Raw genomic sequence first — 21,344 nt, forward strand, 5'->3', positions numbered from 1 at the left:
ATAAGACTTGAGTTTAGCAAGTTATATATAGAAAATGTTATATTTTGATTTAATTAATAGTATAATTAAATGTATAAATAAATATATATTACATATAACATAAATTATATAAAGATGTTTGAATAATTATAAGAAGATTCATTATTATGTGTGAATTAGAAAAAAAATTCTATATATTTCTCCAATAATATTATGGATCGACAAATCCTTAACACTATAAAATGAGATTTGTGAAGGGTTATATTATCCAACAGAAACAGGTCCTTAGCCAGCAATAGAGCAAGAATCGAAATGTATGGAAATTAAGAATTTTGTCTTCTATCTGAACAGCTGTTTCTAAAGCCATATTAAGGTTAATGTTGAGTAGTAGTGCTATATTATTGAAATATAATTAGCCTACAAACCAACATCTAAAGAATGAATATAAATAATAAAAGGAATAAACAATCCTTGGACAATATCTTTTTGAAAATTAAAAAATGATCATCCCAAAGATGCCTACAATGGCCGCAATCAACCCGTAGCATGTAGAAGCAATGTTGCCTGCTGCTCCGGATGGGGAGGTTTCAGTTGGGCCGGGAAAAGGTGATGTTGCTGGAGATGACAGTTGAGACAACACAGTTATGAAAAGTTTCTGGTTCCCAGATTCACAGTGTCCGGGCACACTGCAAATGTACCATTTCTTCCCAGGAGTTGAGAGTGTAATCACATCATTTCCTGTAGTCAAGGGCACAATATCATCAGCTGCCTTGCACTCTTCGAATCCAGTTCCATTAACGCTCAACACATTGTGTGCTCCTGGCGTATACTTGAAAACTGCACCAAGAAATCAAATTGTCAAGAAAAAATGTTGAATGCAGTCGTAGTAAAATATGAATGCAGTTTTTTTAAAGAGATCAGTTGAGCTACCTAGTTTGTCTCCCACGTAAAATGCTTTTCCCTGAGCCCAACTTTGATAATTAAAGCCTAGGGTCCAACCTTTCTGGTCACCAACCATATGTTCTGTTGCCAAGATTGAAGGAACAAAGACTGCAACAATGGCGATGATCATGAATATCCTACAAGACGCCATTACAGCTTTTTTTTTCTAGTTAAGCAATCTTCTCCCTCCTTTCTTCTTTGATTGACGTTGGTGGGATGTTTTTGTGATACGATTTGATTGTTGCAAAGTGTTCAAATATTGCAACCTTTATATAGACTGGGAAAAAATAGTGGGGTCTAAGTTTTGTGGCGAGCCCATGGCCCGGCAATGGCAGCAATTAAGGCAAGGACGGCAATGGCACGACGCAGTTCTTGAATTAGTAGGTTGGCAACAAGGACTCCCTTTTTTTTAATTGATCAATCCATCTTTCACGGTAAGTTACTTTGCTAGAGGCCATTCAGATTTTGTTTGCTACGCGAGACTTGTTCAACAAAAGAGACCGACATCATGCACTTCTTCCCTGCCAAATGTGGATACGAAGTTTATGATATTTTTGGCATTCTCGTAAGTTGGCCTGTATATGCTTTATTTGACTTTGGGCTTTGATGATCATTGCCATTGTTTAAAGACTTGTCGGTATTGGCTTCTTACAGGATGTTCAAGATAATTGCAATTGTCGTATTCCCTGTCCTTTCGGTTTTCAACTACCAGAAATAAATAGAGAATACTATTAATTTGCATGAAAATAGTGCACATCAAATTATTATTAAAAATTTTATCTGAATTTTATTATAAGTGTGTGTATACATAATTATTGTTATTTTTATATGAATAAATGGATAGATCAACATGAATAACAAAAATATCTCTATATAATATATTTATTGCTAACAAATTAACTAAACCAAATTTTTTAAACTAGTACTATAATTTGAGAATTGTTTTCCAGCAAAAGACAAAGATTATATATTTTTGAAATATGATTCATCCTACCCTTGAAAGAGGTTGTTAAAGACAAAGTTATTGGTAAATATCAATTTCATATTAATGATGATAAATAAATTATATATTGTTAGTAGTATGTCACTTAAACTTCAAAAGTATTATCAAAATATAAATGTTAATACTATAATTATATATTTCAATGAGTTGTTTGATAAAACTAGCAAAATTAAAATATATAAATCTCTAATGAATTTTTCCACTACAAGATTATAGAAAATTCTTTTATGAACAATCGTGTTTTAAAATTAATTGACTATATTGATAAATTAGACAATTAAGTTTTATCATGGATTATAAATTAAATGTTAACTTACTTAAAATGTGTTAATTATTGAAAACTACTTGTCTATTTCATATAGTATCTCTTGATTATTAGATATAGAACATGGTTTTTATATCTGCAATAATATATAGTGACTAAAGTAAAATAGAAGATGACCTGAAAACAAAGTAAATCTATGAGTTGATAATGACACAATAGTTTTGTATTAGTTATAAAAACTTATCATTTAACTTTGCAAAACATGTTGATACTAGATTTTTATAATTTTTATTTTATTAATATAGTATTTTTTTAGAAACATCTTAGTTGTTTTCTTATTTAGTTACGAATGGATTAAAACTTATTTTTTTTTTTTTAGATTAACATGGGTGTCCGGGCCAGCTTGCGCGCACCACGACTAATCCCACGGGTCCTGAAGTTAACGACTATGTAAGCCTCCAGTGGCCATCATATGAGCAACCAAGGACTCGAACTTGAGATCATAGAGAGAGCAAATTCCTTGATCCCAAGTCTTTACCACTTGACCACGACCTAGATGGTTTGAATTAAAACTTATTATTATAGGACAATGTTGTTTTTTTTAATGATAATAATAATGTTTATTATGGATTTAGTATTTATACAGATAATTTGTATATAGTTAATTTAGAAATTTTCATTTTCAATAGTTGATGAAATTGACAGTACACTAAAATTTAGAAATCACACTAAATGAAACAATTCCCTCATTTATAGTTACAAGATGGCAGGGAATTGATGTTGCATTTAAATTAAAGTAGAGGGTGTGTTATAAAGATAAAGTTAATTTTATAGTTTTGATTTAATTTCATATTATTATAAAGATAAAATTAATTTTATAGTTTTGATTTAATTTCATATGATTTTTAGCCTCTTATCCTATATAAACATAGTAAGTTATTTACAGAACACTAAATCATGCAAGTTTTTTTGTGTTTACAACTCATATGCAATGAATTAAAAAAATTATGTCTTGTTATATTAGTTTTGCCCCTCAAAAAAATTATCCTAGATTCACACCTGAATCGTCGTTATTAAATAATGACAAACTATAATATGCTATGTCTTCTTGGAAATACCAGAGGCATGTGATTTATGGTTGCCATGGTTTCCACTACCAGCTTGGTGCTTTCGTTACCAGGTAGCTTGAGGATCTTTATTTTATTTTATTTTTCTATCATTTCCTGTTATATCTCATTATTTTTTGGAAATCTTTGGAATTGGTAAATTTATTGAAGTCCATTGTTATAGAAATGTGGATTGCTGCATTTTATTAAAATAAAACAATTCATGTAAAAAGTACATGCGTTTTCTTTCATTAATATTGAATCTCATTTAAAATTAAAAAATCAGAGTTGAAAAAAATATGAACACGTTCTCAAATGTAATTATTTATCTATATAAAGCTTAATTTACCCTCCAGTGTTGCCTTTATGATTATTCGCTCCTTGTATTTGAATCGATGTAATTATCAAAGTTATTAATTTGGATGATAAATTGAGTAGTTTAATCAAGTTGATGCAGATTTATTAGAATTAATTTAAAAAAATATTATTTAAAAAAATTGAAACAATTCTTTTTAAAAATTATAATATTTTTTTTATAAAAAATCTAGATTTTAACCAAGTTGACCAAGATATCGATACTCGATATCGCAATGACCTTAAAAAAATAGATATTTGACATTTTATTCTTTAAAAAAAAATATTTAGTCTTATAAAAAAATCATCACTTAATATTATATTATAGTTATTAGACAGATTATGATAAGAAACAGATTATACTAAAAGAATATATCAATACCCCTAAAATATTTTACCTTAAATAACTTGTATTATTGGTCTATATATAATATTCATAACTCTAACCTTACTAAATATTACACTAGAAACAATACTTTAAATATTGGTATTAGTGAGTATTGCACCAAAAAGATCTAATATTCATGGCTTTAATATTAATGAACATTAAGCTGAAAATAATACTCGGAATTCTAACATTGCTTAGTACTCGGAAAATCCTATTAATTTTTTTATTTTGGTATTAATAAGTATTGTACTAAAAATAATATTTTCAATCATATAAAATAAAATTCTCCCGAATACACATGTAATAATTGCCTAAAAACTTAAATAAAATAACAATTATTGTCATCATGCCTATTCACGTGTTGCTCTTTCTTTTAAATGCAGTGTTAATCACGATAATAGAAGAAGAAAAGAAAACCAGTATCATCATAGTTGTTAAACATGTCTAGTATTACGTGATTTTTTTTTTAAATGACATGATGAATAATATTTATAATTTATTAATAATTTTACTGATGGATTTTACTTTCAGAATTTATTTCATTAGTAATTTTATTAATAAAATCATTACGTCATTGTTTTTTTTATTTTATTTTAATTATTTTATTTTTCATTATAATTTCCTCGAGAATATATTTTTTTTGGTAAAATCCATTGATAATTTACTAACAAAAATATTATCTTGATTTTTCTATTTATATTTATCGATTTTACGGTGATGAAGTTTGCTTAACCTCCTAATTAAGAATGGTGCCTCCCCGGGTTAGGCTAGAGTTTTATAAAAGGGAAGCAGACAGAAGGAAATGAGCCATCGTCTCAAGCTGCTGCAATTTGTCGACTGCCATGGAAGCATTTACATATAAACAAATAAAGTGATGTGTTCAGGCATCAATTTCTAAAGGGAACTTGAGTGGGTGGGCTTATTGGAGGCATGAGATATTCTCAAATCTTGTGTGTTTCCGCCTACCGTCCTCTGATAGCTATTATTTAATGCACATGAATAGTACTAGGCAATAAAAAAATATAGATTCGTATTGCAATTACATCATTTCTAAATATAATATGAAAGAACATTTCTTAGTTGCCTTTTTTCAGAACTTTCTTCGAGTGGAGGCTGTTGCAAAAGCTACCGAACCTTACCTGTTGATTTCTTGTGCTTTATATTCTAATCGCATTTGAGAAAGACAGAGCATTGCTTGCTTCCTTGAGTGTGCTCTTTCTGGACTTCTGGCTCTTTTTAGTGCTCTCTTCATTTTGATTTTCTTTCGTTCTTCTCTACCAGAACCAGCCAAACTCCCTCCCCCATTTTCGTTATATAGACGTAGAGAACTACTTTTGGATTCTTCATTTTCTTTTACTGGCTTAAAGCAACCCTTTTCTGCCTCAAATATTATCGGTTTCTTGATCTTTTTGGCCTAATGGGGCGTGCTGGGATCTTAACAAATTCCACAATGGTTTGTGCTCCATTGATGGCTCGATCTGTTGAGCAAATGGTGATTGACATGCAGAGTGCAGAGGCACAGGGTGCTGATGCTGTGGAGGTCAGGCTGGACTACATCAACAGCTTCCAGCCTAGCCAAGATCTGGAAACTATCATCAGAAACAAGCCATTGCCCCGTCATCATTGTGCACAGGTTCTATTCTATTCGGTGCTTGAATACTTTTTTTTTTTTTAGTTTTTGAATTATCATTAATTACATCATATAAACCAAGGTCCGCACAAAGAAATTGAAAATAACAGATAGGATGGAGAAGGCTTGGAATGGAATATGCCTCTCTCTTCCTTTATTAGATTTTCCTCCTCCTTTTTAACTGGTAGCCTTTTTCTAGTTAGGGAGTTAATTTATCGATGGTAATTTATTTGTTCTTCTTGTTTCAGGAATTTTGTATTTAATCATTCTATTTTTAAATTCATCTTTAACTTATTTTTTTCCCGTCCATTTCTTGTTATTTCTCAATTTGTTTTATTTTTTATTAAAAAATAGTAAAATGAAGTAGATAATAGGGAGATATTGATGAGCAAAAGAGAGTGTTTTTCGAAACAAAATACTACTAATTTATGTATGGTTTAGAAGTTTTTTATACTTTAGGGAATAATTAATTTGTTTTAATAAACTATTGTGGATAAGATAAAATTAAATCTTTGGTTATTAAATGAGGCTTGACTCAATTGTTTGTTCTCTTTGTTGGGTGTCAAAAAATCAATTCAAAACTAATTTAATTTGAGGTACTTGATATAATATATCATATATCATTTGATCAAAATCCGTCTTAATATTTTATTTTTCTTATAAAAATCTATTGTTTTTATTAATCCATGTCAATTTAAATTAATTCGGTTAATTCATAATCCAATCTTTTGATTATGTATTTTTTTAATTACTATGATCAAAAATTTAAAACTTTGCATGACTTTGAGAATATGTTGGTAAGTGTGGTAGTTTATATTTTTAAGTGTTTTTAAAAAATATTTTTTTAATGATTTTAATATGTTAATATAAAAAATAAAAAAAATTATTTTAATAAAATTTTAAAAAAATACTTTTAAAAAAATTAATAACTTACCTTCTCATATTTATGAGGCATATGGGCGTGCTTCTTAATGGGACCAAAAGCAACACTCAAAGGTGGGACCGATATGCTTGGGTTTGTGCTTGGTGGGTTTGTCACAATTTAAGGTGTATTTACTTTTTTAAAAGTAATTTTTAAAAAATTATTTTTTAAATTTTTTTGTATTTGTTTATTATTAAAAAATTTAATCAATAAAAAACATTTTTAATAAAAAAAAATTAATTTGATTTTCAGAAAAGTATTTTCTTTTTAAATCAAAAAAATTTAATTTGATTTTCAGAAAAGTATTTTTCTTTTATTTTAGGTGACAAATACTTTTCAAAAATTATAAAAAATTTAGAAATATCATATTATTTGTTGATTATATCAAATTTTTAATTGCTCTATATATTTTGTTTTGAATATTTATTTTTCAATTTTATCCCTTAAAATTTAATTTTTATATTAATTTTAGTCCTCATTTTTATTTTGCTTTTCCCTTATCATTTTTAATTAAATTTTTTTATCAATCAAATTTGATCCTTATTATTTTAATTGTTACTTATTTTATTTGAAATAATTTATGAAATATTAATTATTATTATTTTAATTTCTTCATCTTTCAAATTTTTTATTTTTTAGATTCTCTATTAATTTGATTATTATTTATTTTATTTGAGATAATTTATGAAATTATTTTTTTTTCAATTTCATTATCATTCAATTTTTAATTTGTAAGATTTGTTTCTCATTATTTTAATAAACTTAAAAAAATAAAACATTAATAAGTTAGTTTCCACCTTATTTTCTATAACATAAATAAATATTGAAAAGTTTTTTGTAATTTATTTTTCATTACACTATTAAACATCGAAAAATAATTCACTTTTTTAAAATTTATTTTTTAAAAAAAAATACTTTTCAGCGAACAAACAAGCATTAGGCTCTTTCATTTTCTTCCTCCTTTGTCTTGTCTTTATGGAAAGAAAAAAAAAATCATAGTTAAAATGTTAAAACACAAAACAGAGAGAACAAAATTTGAGTTGTGTTGGCCCCAAGCTAAACTTTCGTATCAGTACATTAGATTCATCACTGATAAAAATTGTCGAGGTCCAAGTGAAGGTTTCATGGACTAGATGTTCCTGTTAACAAATAATAAGGAAGGATCATATTTTGATGATGAGGTGTGTGGTTGTAATCATATTTGCAAACTAGAATTTAAAGAAACAAATAAAGATGTAGAATTCTTTAATAAAATAATTTATGTTTTAGAACTTTCAGCATGTCAAGCACTTCAAACACTAACAAGACAGTCAACTTAGAAGGCATGCGTGCATGTTACTAAGCACAAAATCTTCAATCACTTCCATGCTAATTATATCATTATTGTACCAGGCCGAGGTGGGAAGGTGGTCAGTATGAAGGGGATGAGCACACAAGGTTGGAAGCACTTCGTTTAGCACATGACCTGGGAGCTGATTATATTGATGTTGAGCTCAAGGTAGTTTATGAAGTTCTTTTGAGGATTGAAGCAGGTAGAAAATCGGCAAAACGTGTGAAGTTTTATCAGAAAAGTTGAAATGTTTGAATTTAGTGATCATGTTGATTTTTTCTGCCTGTAACTTGCACAGGGAACAATGTGAGAGAAGTTGATGATCGATTATATCACCGTTCGATATAAACAATTAACATTGTGTGAAGTCCTAACACAGTTAGAATTGTATGCTATTCTCTCTCAGGTTGCATCTGATCTGGTACGGGAAGTGAAAAACAAGCATCAGACTGGTGGCAAAGTCATTGTATCATCTTATTTGAGTGGCGCGACCCCTTCAAAAGAAGATCTCGGCCATCTTGTTGCAAGCATGCAAGCTACCAAAGCAGATATCATTAAAGTCGTTTCTAATGCAAATGATATTACAGAATTGGAAAGGATTTTTCATTTGCTTTCACATAGTGAGGTATGATACATCATGGTAAAACTTTATGCCTTTAAGGTGTATAGAAATGGAAAGATGTTTGGACTGTATGAAATTAAAGAATCTAGATGCGGCATGCATCACTCAATAGTTTATGAATAAAAGGAGAACATACATCACTCATACAATGAAGTTCCTTACTACAGAAGTAGATTGGAAATCAGAAATGAAAGTGAAGATCTTCGAAACTTATGATTTTTTAGTTATATTTCAATTTCAAATGCAATTTGAAGATGTTTTCGTTGTCAAACAAGAACTATCAGATACAGTGATGGTCATGACTTTAGTTTCAAGATAAGATTCTTTGTATCAGACTTTCTGGCATGATACAATCTGGACTTTCTGTAAAGTGCAGGTGCCACCGGTTGCATACTCATTAGAAGAAAGAGGCCTCATAAGCCAGTTATTGTGTCCCAAATTCGGCAGTGCTTTAGTCTATGGAGCCATGGAAGGAAATTCAATTCCTGGTTTGCCTACTTTAGACAGCCTTAGAGAAGCCTACAAGGTTGAGAACATCAATTTAGATACTAAAGTTTTCGGTCTTGTTTCAAAACCAGTTAGCCACAGCAAAGGTCCTATACTGCATAATCCAGCCTTCAGGCATGCGAACTTTAATGGGATTTATGTGCCAATGTTTGTTGATGATCTCAAGGAGTTCTTTGACGTCTACACAAGCCCTGACTTTGCTGGTTATAGGTATGCCATGTGCAGTTTTATAGTCAATTTTGAAGTTATGCAAGCATCCATGTTTTCTAATATAAAATTTCGCTTCATTTGTAATCACTTGCGAAAAAACTTATTTTTCTCTCAGTGTAATGTCCAATTTGCATAAAATTGGAAGGGTTATGACAAGCATCGTGAAATGTCGTCTGCTTGTATGCTACATTCTGTTGTTTCGTATATGAAAGCTCTTAACAGGCCAGAGTATTTTCAGTTCTGGAAATCACATAATAATTGTTCTCTTGTCAATCGTCCTTCCTAATGCAATTTCTTCTTTTGGTCATTTTTGAACTCTAGTGTAGGGTTTCCATACAAAGAAGCTGTCGTGCAGTTCTGTGACGAAGTCCATCCACTGGCTAAGGTATTTTAGCTTCCATTTTACATCTTCGCAGAAACTTGATGTTCACTGACTGTCTTAGAAATATATCCTCTTGCTGATAGCAATGATCTATTGTAATTTTTCTTTGCTTGTCATTACAATCCTTGACTATAGACCTGATATATCGCAACGTAACCAACATGCTGTCCCTGTCAGTCTATAGATGCTGTTAATACCATCATAAGCCTAGTGATGGGAAGCTGATAGGTTACACACAGACTGTAAGGGTTCAATAGCTTCAATTGAGGATGCTTTGAAAGGTACTGACATCTTCTCCTCAACTCTGTATCTTTAGAATTCTGTACGTGTTTTGAAAGTGACTGTAAATACTTATTTAATCAAGTAGAGTTAGTGATGTATAGACATTGTTCATGTGGATATTACAGATCAAAGATACATCAATGGCGCATCTTTGAATTCTCCACTGGCTGGGAAACAGTTTGTGGTTGTTGGTGCTGGAGGCGCAGGGAGAGCAATTGCAGTTGGTGCTAAAAGTAGAGGAGCCCGTGTGATTATTTTCGACATTGATCTTGGTAAATACACTACTTTCTCTTCTTTGCCTTGAAGCAGCATTCTGATTAGTTACTTGTGAACTTGACAGATAAGAATTATAGAGCATCTAAAACCATCTTATCTCTTTATCGTGTTTTTCCAAAAAGAGAGGGCAAAGTCTCTTGCTCAGGTCGTTTCTGGTGAAGCTCAACATTTTGATAGTCTAGCACATTTCCAGCCTGAGAAGGGAGCAATCCTTGCCAATGCAACACCAATAGGAATGCATCCAAGTACAGACCGAATCCCGGTGGCCGAGGTTCGCCCTACTGCATAAAAAGAAACAGAATTTCATTTCGGTTCTCATTATTATAACCTTCTTTGTTTGTTGAAGGCAACCTTGGGGAACTACCAACTGGTATTCGATGCTGTTTATACACCAAGAAAAACCAGACTATTAGAAGATGCTGATGCTGCAGGAACCATTACAGTGAGCGGAGTTGAGATGTTCCTCAAACAGGCGATTGGACAGTTCAACCTCTTCACCGGCAGAGAAGGTATCTCATTTATATCTTCCAGAGGCCTACTGTCTCCTCCATTGAGGCCGGATAATAGTTCCTAGCAATGGAAATTTACACCTGATAAACCATCCAACTACTCTGATGCAATCTTGGATTTAAACATGATGCTCCTATATTCTAGTCAGACAAGCTTGAATCACGATCTTGTTTAATGCATTAAGGTGAACATGGTTTCTGTAGTTTCATCCAAGACTGAAATATTCTCTTTTTTTTGTGTCTGCTTGCAGCGCCGAAAGACTTCATGCTGGAGATTGTCTTAGCCAAATTCTGATTTATTGCATCATGCAAAGTATGCTGTAATGTGTGATAAAAATAAACTGTTATCTAATTTCAAATATTAATTCATAAATCAAAGTTGATGGATTGTTGAGACCAGTTTTGTCATCAATATATCCAGTGTTAGTGATGACTACAGCTCTATAATAAAGCTATGATTTATGAATGTAGATTATTGAAGTAATTCTTCTCTTATTGTTGAACTACAACTATGGGATGTTGCGAAAACTAGATTTGAAAAACGTTTTTGTAAAACTTGGAATCAAATGATCTAGAAAATTAAATTTCATGAAACTAGCAACAGCTTATGAGCTCAGTTAGTGTGGGGTGCAAGGTGGTGTAGCTGCAGTGCAGCCAGAGAGGTTGGCTCTAGCCCTTCTTGAATCTTGAAGATCTGCAGGGTCTTAAATCATGCCGGCCATCGTTATTGGTTTCGACTGGAATGGTTGCATAAGCTTCTGCAATATGCCCTAGAAAGCCCATGAAATCAATCAAGAACATAACCCTAAAGAATTGGATTGATATTAAGCACATGAAAACGATTGCTGGCAGGGAAACCAGTGTGCCTGATTATCTTGTGCCCTGTAAAAAATGGCAATAGCCCCTTGGACCTCGCACAAATCAGAGCTGGAATTACACCTCTTAAATTGATAAATAATTGAAAACGTTTGTTAAATACACTCCCCTATATCTAGAACCAATTCTATGCTATGATTGAATTCAATAACAGTATTAAATTTGAATTCAATTATATATAAATAAATTAAATTTATATTTATATTTTATTTTATTACTAAATTTAATTAAAAAAATATATTTTAATTTTATTACCTCTATCTTATTCTAATTCTTCTCCACTACCATCACACAAATAACTAAAATAAATAAATGAATCTAAGCTCACATTTGGGAGTTTGGTCCAAAAGAGACTTGTTAAAAATTAATTTTTTTATATTTTCATATATGTGCTGATGTTAATGATTAAATTTTAAAAAATTAAAAAATATATTTTTTAATAAAAAAATAACTATTATTATACTTTTAAATATTTCAGTATATTAAATTCTCAAAAAAAAAAAAAAGACCTGGATGGGATAAGAATCACACAAATAACTAAATTAAATAAATAAATCTAAGCTCACATTTGGGAGTTTGGTCCAGAAGAGACTTGTTAAAAATTAATTTTTTTTATGTTTTCATATATGTGCTGATGGTAATGATTAAATTTTAAAAAATAAAAAAATAACTATCATCATACTTTTAAAAATTTTAGTATATTAAATTCTCAAAAAAAAAAAGACCTGGATGGGATAAGAAGAGGAGAGTGTTTTGGTGATAGTGCAGTTGAAGTTTAAAGATTTTGCATATTTACTATTGACAATAGGGAGATGATTGATGGGGAAAAAAAAGATAAATAAAAGATGAAAAGATAAAGTATTTTAAGGATATTAGTTTTAATATTAATTTTATTTTTTAATTTAAATTAAAAATATTAAATTTTAATTTATTTTGTAGATTGAATTTTACTTAAAATTTAATTTTAATATTCAAAATGATTCTAAAAATAAAATTTGAATTGAATGTGAATATTTTCATCGATACTCTTTTTCCAGAAAAGAACAAGACTTGTCAAATTATAACCCCTAATCATTGTGGGTCCCATATCTATTCTCTATTATAGGAGGTCCTGAATATGACGTGGCCATGATAGTTTAAGATAATAGTTGGTGACATACATCCAGGTTCTATCTTGGTCCTACCCGCCAATATTTATTTTTATATTTTAAAAACAATTATATATTTTTTATTTTTTATTTTTTATAAAATTATATATTTTTTATTTTTTATATGCTATATCGAAAATAATGTTAAAAATATATATATGTTAATATATTTTTTAACAAAAAATATTTTGAAGAATTACCATGTAAAATATTATCAACTATATAACAGTATAATATAAATTATAATTTTTTAAATTATATAAATAAAAAAGGAGTCAAACCGCGTTCAAACATTAACCGATGTAAATTTTTTCCTTCTTGATCGCTATTAATTTATTGCTCTGGTACGACGTAGTATACAATAATATTGCATGCATGTTGTCCATGGGGGAACAATGCCTCCTGGCCACAACAAGAGAGCTGTCAGAATATTTAGAAGGGTTAGCCTGCACGTGTTTTCAGAGATCCCGTATTAAGTCAACTTTTTTGTTTTTATTCTAAATTTATAATTAAATATTAAATTTATTATATAAATATTAAAAAATTAAATTTTTATTAATATATATATATATATATAATCAACTAAACTAACAGCTTTTTCTGTGTCTTACTATTTTTACCATTTTTAAAAATCCGTTGCTCCTAACGGTCTACTTTTTTTAACAAGAGAGACAGGCGAGACAGTCATGCCACTAGTCACACACTACCTACCTCGCCCAGCAAACACACTGTCGTTTTCTCTGTCGAAAAATAATTAAAACAAAAAACAAGTTATTCGAGTTCAATGCTACTTGGCCACCTTCTTCTCTGCCTGCTTAAACCTTAGACGGCAGCAGCAGCTAAGCATCAAGCGGAGATAGAAATATTCACGTGGCAGCGTCTCGGTAACGTTTCCTTTCTATCTTCTCTTTGTTTTTCTGTTTAGTTCCCAGGGAACTGTTGGAAAGGAAAGGAAACGCTCATTTCTTGAATTTTTTTTTTCTGGGTAGACATAAATTTTAGTCTTTTCTTCGGCTGATTGGAATGGAAAGAAGAAAGAATAGAAAATTTTGGTTTAATTTCATGGTTCTTGTTGCATAGAAGAAATTGTCGAAATGTTGGGTTTAAGTGAATTTGATAGTTGTTGTACAGCGCATTGGTTATCATAGATTTTAGTTTTCTGGGCTATTTTGATTACCTAGTTTCTGATCATATCTACTCTGTTTTCCGTACTTTTATAGCACCAAATGGAGCATTATTTTTATTTATTTTTTGTTTGTTTGATGAGCTATTGTATCAATGTATACCTGATTATTTCTTGTTTGCTTTAATGTTTATTTGATTGGTTAATGAGAAACTTAATGGAAAGAGAGATCCGAAGAGTTGGATCAAAGGGAGAGATTTTTGTAGTTTTTTAATAAATTTTATTGGGTTAAATTAGTTTTGGATATTGATCGTTCATGTTTAACTATTTGAATGCTGAATTATTTTTAATGCTTGGTGGATTTTAGTTGACTTCTATGGATCTCCAAAGCGCTGACGGAGTGCGAAGAAATTCGACGCTGATATGTGCACCGATAATGGCAGAATCAGTTGATCAAATGTTGGTTCAAATGAAAAGGGCGAAGGAGCTTGGGGCCGACCTTGCTGAAGTTCGGGTGGATTTCTTGAAGAATTTCAGTCCTAGAAATGATCTCGAAGCCTTGATTAAACAATGCCCTTTACCCACTCTTATCACTTACAGGTAGTAGATCATAAACCAACAATTTGTGCTATAAAAATGAGATTGTCTTAGTGATTGCTTTAAATAATCCAAGTTTCACACTTGTGTTAATTGCAAATTATAAGAACTTGTGTAGCCGCTTTTTTAACTTCTACAAAGAACAGAGTAGAAAGTGTGTACTGACTCAGTGATGCTTTAATTTATTCTTTCATTTGTTCAAATCTCAAGTTAAGTAGCCTGGTTATTCATAAGGTTTGGTGAACTTTTTGTCGAACATTTTGAAAATTCAGCTCTGGCCTATTCTGTGTTCCATCTCCCCCTTGATAGTGAACTGTAGTATTCCTTTGCTATTGGATTCATATGAATTTTCCCCATGGATCATATATGTTTTAGACCGAAATGGGAAGGCGGTCAGTATGATGGTGATGAAGACAAGCGACAAAAGGCACTGCAAATAGCCATGGAATTGGGAGCAGATTTTATAGACATCGAACTTAAGGTTAGCCTTTCTACCTTCTGTATTCTATTATTTTTGTAGAGAGAGTCATTTGATGAGTACTTCATTTATATTTACCACAGCAGTTAGACAGGTTTTAATATATTTACCACAGCAGTTAGACAGGTTTTTTACTGAAACTTTTATTTTTGATGCTTGAAGGTAGCTCAAGAGTTTTATAATTTCATTCAAGGGAAGAAACCTGAAAAGGTCAAGATCATTGTTTCTTCACACAACTACGAATGCACTCCCTCCATAGAGGAAATAGGTGACCTTGTGGCCAGGATACAAGCTGCTGGAGCTGATATAGTGAAGGTGGCAACAACTGCTTTAGACATTACAGATAATGCACGGATGTTTCACATAATTGTGAATTTGCAAGTAAGTAGCTTGCAAGTCATGGAAGTGCATGCCTTTTGAATTGCAGGATTGTCTCATATGAAATATTCTCCTCTCTAAAATTTCATGTCAAACGCGAGTACGTGCTAATGTTGAATGACAATGATGAGCATCCGCGTGATATGTCCGACTAGTTATAATATCTTTATTTTGTAAACCTTTGTAATTGACGCTTCAGCTGAATCATAGGTTCCAATGATAGGACTTGTTATGGGCGAGAGAGGTTTAATGTCAAGGGTGCTTGCTGCAAAATATGGAGGATTTCTCACTTTTGGTTCAATTGAGGCAGGAGTAGTGTCTGCTCCAGGGCAACCAACTGTCAAAGATTTATTGGAACTTTACAACCTCAGAGAGATTGAAGCTGATATCAAAGTACATGGTGTTATTGGGAATCCTATTGGTCATAGCAAAAGCCCTCACTTGTATAATGCAGCATTTAAGTCAGTTGGCTTTAATGGAATCTATCTGCCTCTGTTGGTTGATAGTGTTGCAAATTACATATCAGCATATTCATCTCCAGACTTTGCTGGATACAGGTAAAACTTTTCTCTGAAATATTTACGCATGTAACACAAATCATGCATTGTATTTTATTTCCATATCCTCTTGCTCGGCCAAAACGACTAAAATAAGTTTTGCATCGTGTCCGTTTTCCTTTTGCAGTGCTAGACTTTCATATGAAGTTGTGGGGCTATATACTGCCTCGTATTGACGAGAAGATTACACTTGCTTTTTTGAAATTCGAAAACTTTGGATATGAATTCTAAGTTTAGAGCTTTTAGAAGTTAAAGAAGGAATCTTAACAAGTGATCTTCAAATCGAAGTTTTAGACATTTTCTTTAATTACGAGCTTCAGAAGAATGAATTATGCGCAAAGTAAATTCCTGGGAGTTTGTCAAATAATACAAGTGTCTGTTATGCTTGATATAGACGGTATCGTTTATTATTCAAATCCTTGGATGGTTCCTGCATATTTATTCCTTGTAAAATACAGTTATACAATTCCTCACAAAGAAGACGGACTCAAATGCTGCGATGAGGTCGATCCCATAGCGAAGGTATCTTGTCACTCTGAAGCATTCATAATTTAAAACTTGTTCACACCATTACCTTGAAGAACTTCAATTTCAGAAAAAGATGCTTGTTCCATCCCTGCAAAATAGTGCATGTTTTATTATAATTTTTTTTTTTTTGGCAGGAAATTGGAGCTATTAGTTGCATGATTAGGAGACCGGGTGACGGGAAACTAGAGGGCTACAATGTTGACTATCTTGGAGCCATAGCAGCTATCGAGGAGGCACTACGAGGTTTGTATATATGTTACAAAGTGTGTTCTGCTTACACTTTCTTGGTCGATGTATTTTCCTGTAACCCTGAATTCTCCTTGCAGCATCCAATGGTGCCCCTGCATCTGTTTCACCGTTGACAGGTAAACTCTTTGTTGTCATGGGAGCTGGTGGAGCTGGAAAGGCCCTTGCTTATGGTGCACATAAGAAAGGAGCAAGAGTTGTTGTTGCCAACCGCACATATGGTGAGAAGCTATCTCTTGTGTCATCTTCTTTGTTCTTGATTAGTATGTATTTTGTGATTTTACATGTAGAAAATACTGATCGAGATGATTGATAGTATCTATCTTGCAATATTAAAGAGAAACTCTTCTATCATACTTGGATGCGCACTTGAATCTGCAAGCATGTTTTGCAGCATCTGTTTGTTTATCTGGGTGGCTAATCTTCTGTGATTAACGCATGCGCTCTAATTTTGAAAAGCCAATAGAAATCATCTGTTGTTTTTAAGAGTTAGATCTGCTGGAGGTTTCAGATTTAAGATATAAAAGAACAAAACATTATAGCAATGGTTATTGATGGAAAGGTTTAAGATTTTTATGCATGGTTATGAAAGCGAACAAGATCATCCATAGAAACCAGCAAAGAGAAGAGGATTTTGTTCTTATGAAATTGTTACTTGAGAATACTTGAAGGCAGAGCTAACAGCAAAAACAGTGATCTTCCATATGGAATATGAGTTGCTTGTGCCTTGAATTTACACATTACTGAAGCTAGCTTCATAGATATGTGTATGAATCATTTCTACTGATGATGGCATGATTTTTTCTCTCTTTAATCCATATTTGGGAATCATTGTTCAGAAGAACATTGAATTGCCTATTTGCTAATTCAAATATCACTTTTGTTTCTTGATTTCTTTGCCAGGCAAGGCCAAGGCGCTTGCCGGTAAAGTAGGCGGACAAGCGATTCCTCTAGCCAAACTAAAAGATTTTCATCCAGAAGAAGGAATGATCCTTGCAAATACCACATCTGTTGGAATGAAACCAAGAATAGAAGATACACCACTTGCTAAGGTTTACACCTAAGTTGTCATATTCTATTGTTATGCTTAAGAGTAGATTAGTGAGCACACCTGAACCTGGATTATCCTATTTGACTCTGTCGTTGCAGGAAGCTTTAAAACACTATGCACTGGTCTTCGACGCAATTTACACGCCGAAACTGACCACTCTCTTAAGAGAAGCACAGGAGGCTGGAAGCACCATTGTTTATGGGACAGAGATGTTCATCAACCAAGCATTTGTACAGTTTGAAAGGTTCACTGGTTTGCCTGGTAAGATCAAGCTGGCAAATAACTCAAATCTCATCCATTCCGTAGTGCTTCTCTTCTTCGGATTGTGTTTTTCTTATGCTTCGTCTTTCCTATTGCAGCACCAAAGCAACTCATTAGAGATGTGCTAGCAAGGAATGCATGAGAGGGAGGGAGTTTATTTTTCTTGTTGATGTACGTCCAAGTTTTAACGGCTGCTGAATCCATGTTTTCCATCAAATGTAGTGAAAGATTAAACAAATGTCTTGATATGATATTATTCTGTTATACCAATAAATTTAATTTTCAAACTTCTTTTTTTATTCCTAGCACATGAAATCTTTTTGTGGCTCAATGTTTCAACAAGAAAAAGATTGAACAAATGTCATGATATGATATGATATGATATTGCTGCTTTTTCTTAGAAAACCTGAAATAATCCATGCCTAATAGGTTTATGATACCATGCTATACCAGAAAAATATAATAGCTGTTGAATAATGATGATTATGGTGAAATATAATAATAGTTATGGAAATCTAAGGTGATATATTATAGTGTGTTTGGAAGTGTAGTTATAATTGTTTTTGAAAATATATTGAAATAATAATTTTTTTATTTTAAAAAAATTATTTTAAATATCTATACGTTAAAATAATTTAAAAAAATATTAAAAAAAATATTAATTTCAAGTAAAAAATAAAAATATTTAAATATTTTTAAAAACGTTTTTTAAAACACAAAAATAAAAAAAATCTTAAATAATAAGAAGAGTGGTTATTTTGTGATTGTATAAAATAGTTGAATGTTATTATTAATTAATTATCTTATAAATAAAATATTTTACAAAATTTGATCAACTACTTTCTAATAAATTATAAAATATTTTAGGTTTAGTAGTTTTTTTTGTAAAATATATTATGCAAAACAAATTTTAAAAAATTAATAAAAAAAAAATATTTCATATAAAATAAAAACATGGTTGGAATGGCCGCAGAAAGCGTGGCAAACTTATCCACGTGCCCTTTGAGGACATGATAATTCAACTAATTAAAAACTGCCCTTCCCATGGCCGGAGTTGATGTTTCAAACCAGACCTCGATGAATAAATATTAACTGAATAGCACGTGTGTGGTGGTGTAGACTGTAGAGTATTATTTTTATAGTATTTTTTAATTAAAAATATATAAAAATATATTTTTAATATTAATACATTAAAATCATAAAAATTCTTGAACTCAACTGCAAAAAATACATCAATCAATGCCAGAATTCCAATAACCTAGAAGTGACCAGGATTTTCATTCTAGAGAGAGAAATTTGATTCTGGACAGTCTATCAAACCACAACAAACAGATCTGAGATTTGAAGTTTGTAATATAAAAAGAATTCAGATCTCAATCTATATTTAAAATTACTGGATTGTTAACCAAACCCTGCTCTTTCTTGCCTTCCCATGAAAACACCCGTTTTTTACTAATATACACACGAATTTCATCAAGCAAAAGGCACCAAATGAAATGAACTAACCAGAAGGGATGATCTCATATGAAAATCCAAGGCATGCTCCCACTGAAATCCCATGCTATCTTCTATCACCAATGTCCAATTTGTTTTTCATTTTTAGCAGCAGAACGAAATTAGGGATTCGAAGAGAGAACAAGTCTGAGGTTCTAACTTCTAAGTAATGTTTTGGGCCTTCATCAAATCCCAAATTCTCTTTCGGATGACCCATTTACAAGCTTCGGGGTCATCCTCTGGACTCGTATCCTTCTCTCTCATGTTTATTGGATGTCGGGGGTGGACAAAGAGCGAAAAGAGACAGAAAAATCTTGATCGGTTTAAATTTTGACTACGAAGAGAGTTTGTTTGTTGGGTAGCAAGATTTTGACTGGTTTAAGTTTTGATCATGGAGAAAGAATTTTGATTATGAAAGGATAGAAGTTGTAAATTGAAGACAGAGAATGCTTGGGGTGTTGTTTGGTTGTTTTCCTTATATTTCATCTCCCAAGGATGTTTTATGTGGTGTCTTCTGGAGATCAAACGCCTGTTTTCTGTTGTGTTGTTGGAAGCAATGCGACACGGACTTTTTATTGAGTCGACACGTAGAATGATGGTTTGGCATGCACCAATTTTTTTTCTTCTCCTATCCTTTTTTCTCTTCCATTTCCTCAAAATTCAAGCCATTCTTGTCAAAATAAAAGAGTGTTTTTTCATTTTATGTTGTATCAAATTTTATTATTAGTCTTTTAATTGTTATTTATTTTGCTTTAAATCCTTTTTTATTTGATTTTTTCTTTTAATTTCTTTTTATAGTTTTTGGTTTTATTTGATTTTTATATTAATTTTTATCTTTATTTTTTGAAATATTATCTATTGTGTTTGAATAAATTTTTCCTTTTCTTCTTTGACATTTGATTTTATTTATTTTATGTCAAATTTAATCATCATTTTTTAATTAATATTTATTTCATTTTAAATTATTTTTATTAATTTTTTTTTCATTTTCATCTCTCGACACTTTATTTGTTATGAATTATACTTCAAGAGTTTTCAAGTTTACCTTCTATCTTATGATCTCAACATTATGACATGGGGTTATGGGTTAAAAAGAAATTTAGGATCCTTTTATTATAAATAATGTTTTTAAATTTCATCATTTTGTATCGAGTTAGTTTTAAATTAAGTTTCATGATTTTTTTTAAAGGGTTATCTCAATCTCATATCCCGTATTATAAGTTTGGTGGATTATGTTGGTTTTTTAAAAATTTTATTCTTTAATATTATATTGATTTGAAAATTGAAATTTGTAGCTTTTTTTTATTTTTCTATCTGCGAGGTTATCTCACGATTAAGTTGTAAATTTGGCTAATTATCTCATTTTCAGGTAGACTTTAGTTGTTTTTTTTTAATTATTCTTAATTTTTAGTTATTTGATGACAGCTAAAATTTAATTTTTTTCTATAAAATTATCTTATTCTCATTAGTTTTTTTAGTTTGTTATGAAATAAAATCATTAAGATTTTATAAAAATATGAGATGGATATATTTCCATGTTACCATCAAGTGTTCATTTATTTCAATCAATCATAGTCATTTTTTTAGCTTGTTAATTTACAATTATTCTTTTTTTTTAGTTATATTATTAAATTAATTGAGTTTAGTGAACTTAATCAAGCCAATAACCTAAATCTTTATTTTTTTTTTTCTTTTTGAAAAATATTAACTTCACTTGAGAATTTTTTTTATGTTAGAAATTTTTTTGTTCGAGCAACAGTATGCCACAAGCTATCAACCTGGTTATCTCTTATATCAAAGGAATTGAGGTAAAAATCAAACTTTATCACTATTCGTGTAAACAATAAAGGAGTTGCTCTTTTTTTTTTTTTAATTCCATTTTCTAAATTTTTTTTTTTTT

General features: G+C 30.9%; 2 protein-coding genes and 1 pseudogene across 2 annotated transcripts; 2 read left to right on the forward strand and 1 right to left on the reverse strand.

The window, feature by feature from the left end:
* Positions 1 to 472: 472 nt before the first annotated feature.
* Positions 473 to 1,090, reverse strand: LOC105125240 (basic blue protein-like). The gene is made up of 2 exons (XM_011025606.1): positions 910 to 1,090; positions 473 to 816 (listed from the first exon to the last, which is right to left on the reverse strand). The coding sequence occupies exons 1-2, from the start codon at positions 1,070 to 1,072 to the stop codon at positions 473 to 475; spliced, it is 507 nt and encodes a 168-aa protein (XP_011023908.1). The 5' UTR covers positions 1,073 to 1,090.
* Positions 1,091 to 5,121: 4,031 nt separating this feature from the next.
* Positions 5,122 to 11,191, forward strand: LOC105124960 (bifunctional 3-dehydroquinate dehydratase/shikimate dehydrogenase, chloroplastic-like; annotated as a pseudogene).
* A 2,282-nt stretch (positions 11,192 to 13,473) lies between these two features.
* LOC105124961 (bifunctional 3-dehydroquinate dehydratase/shikimate dehydrogenase, chloroplastic-like) lies at positions 13,474 to 18,342 on the forward strand. Its single transcript, XM_011025195.1, has 11 exons — positions 13,474 to 13,615; positions 14,222 to 14,454; positions 14,827 to 14,932; positions 15,092 to 15,310; positions 15,518 to 15,864; positions 16,323 to 16,386; positions 16,527 to 16,635; positions 16,719 to 16,859; positions 17,542 to 17,690; positions 17,788 to 17,950; positions 18,049 to 18,342. Exons 2-11 carry the CDS (start codon positions 14,231 to 14,233, stop codon positions 18,090 to 18,092), a joined length of 1,566 nt encoding a protein of 521 aa, XP_011023497.1. The 5' UTR covers positions 13,474 to 13,615; positions 14,222 to 14,230; the 3' UTR covers positions 18,093 to 18,342.
* The last annotated feature ends 3,002 nt before the right edge of the window (positions 18,343 to 21,344 follow it).

This window comes from Populus euphratica, unplaced genomic scaffold (genome assembly GCF_000495115.2).
Source record: "Populus euphratica unplaced genomic scaffold, PopEup_1.0 scaffold28.1, whole genome shotgun sequence".
Classification (NCBI taxonomy): Eukaryota; Viridiplantae; Streptophyta; class Magnoliopsida; order Malpighiales; family Salicaceae; genus Populus; species Populus euphratica.